Raw genomic sequence first — 1,340 nt, forward strand, 5'->3', positions numbered from 1 at the left:
GTCTCGCGGTTCTTGAGACCTCCCACAATCTGGGTCAGGACCATGCCCGTCACTAACAGCACGCCGATGATCATGGAGCGGCGCTTGGGCGGAGAGCTGTCGGGAACAGCCTGCGAACAAAAAAAGGAACGATGTGGCGATTGGAAAGACATGGCAAAAATGTCCGAGTTTACTAGAATCTATTTACAATACAGAGAATCTCAATAAGAAAAACATGGCGGGCAAACTATATGCGAGAGGACGATGGAAAAGAATTTATTGCGCAGCGTTTATAACCTTTGGAGGCTCGGCCTAATCCCCCTCGTCGTGCACACCTGCAGCAGTACGAACGCCTTGTCGTGTCTGTGCTCCTCAGTCCACTTAGTCGAGCAGCTGAGCAGCAGTACATCTCCTCCCTGGAGCACAATGTCCTGGACCTTGAGGGGAATACGCACACCCTCCCTGCACGTCGCACACATTGGGGGAGAGGGAAGGGGGGTAACGCAGAGAGTGTGAGGAGTGGCAAAATGAAAACGCATTAGGATAAGTAAGCGATACGACGCGCTTTCCAACGCCAGGTTGAGGTTGGAAATGAACGCCCGAGGGGTAAGCCTAAGCGAGGAAGGAGAGCACGAGGAGAAGGACCCGCAAAGTATTCGCCCGACATGTACGACATAGCATTTCGACAATACCGTCTGTTCTAGCTGCAAGCTCTGCAGGTCACCCAACTGTTCTCGCATTTTACTTTGGCATCATCCCAAAACACAGAAGCCGCCCCGCCATGCCGTACATACCTGTGTACGGCGACCACGGCAGCGTTGTACGTTGTACGGAAGCGAACGTCGCGTACGGTATGTCCCACCAGCGATCCCTTGTGCGACACGGCTGCCTGCACGAGATGCCTGTACAGGATGGAGGTCCCCGTCTTGTCCACCTGCTCCTGCTGTACGAGCTCCAGGCCGGGGAACTTGGACAAAAAGCCAACGGCAGCAACCTCGGCGGCGACCCAGATTGTGTCGTCCTGAAATCGTTTGGTGAAAAATGAGCGGGGGGGGAGATTAAGGGGCGTTAGAGGGTGATTTGGTTGGGGGTGAGAGAGCCAGCGAAATGCGTGAAGAGTGAAGCTGAGACATTGTAAACAGTCGAGTTACGACAGTCGAAGGGAGAGGCACCCCAACGGAGGGCGAAGGGAGGAAGTCCGGAAAGTCAAGGGGGAAATCATTTTAGGATGCGAAAGGGCGTGTATACACACTAAGAATGGAGCTGTCAACATAGACAGGACACCATAGCGAGGTCCACCATGCAAACGTCTACTCGCTCTGCCTTTTCCTCCATTTGCCCAGCAAGTTAGCAGTGTGAAG

At 53.8% G+C, this 1,340-nt stretch overlaps 1 protein-coding gene across 1 annotated transcript in view; it reads right to left on the reverse strand.

Annotated features, from left to right (window-relative positions):
• Positions 1 to 57: 57 nt before the first annotated feature.
• Positions 58 to 1,340, reverse strand: part of VOLCADRAFT_101434 (uncharacterized protein) — a gene marked incomplete at both ends in the record, with an annotated part of 2,726 nt that continues 1,443 nt past the window's right edge. The window contains 3 exons of the mRNA XM_002959869.1: positions 58 to 110; positions 315 to 441; positions 774 to 1,000. Coding sequence (XP_002959915.1) covers positions 58 to 110; positions 315 to 441; positions 774 to 1,000 — 407 coding nt within the window. The remainder of the gene's footprint in view (positions 111 to 314; positions 442 to 773; positions 1,001 to 1,340) is intronic.

This window comes from Volvox carteri, assembly GCF_000143455.1.
Source record: "Volvox carteri f. nagariensis unplaced genomic scaffold VOLCAscaffold_1088, whole genome shotgun sequence".
Classification (NCBI taxonomy): domain Eukaryota; kingdom Viridiplantae; phylum Chlorophyta; class Chlorophyceae; order Chlamydomonadales; family Volvocaceae; genus Volvox; species Volvox carteri.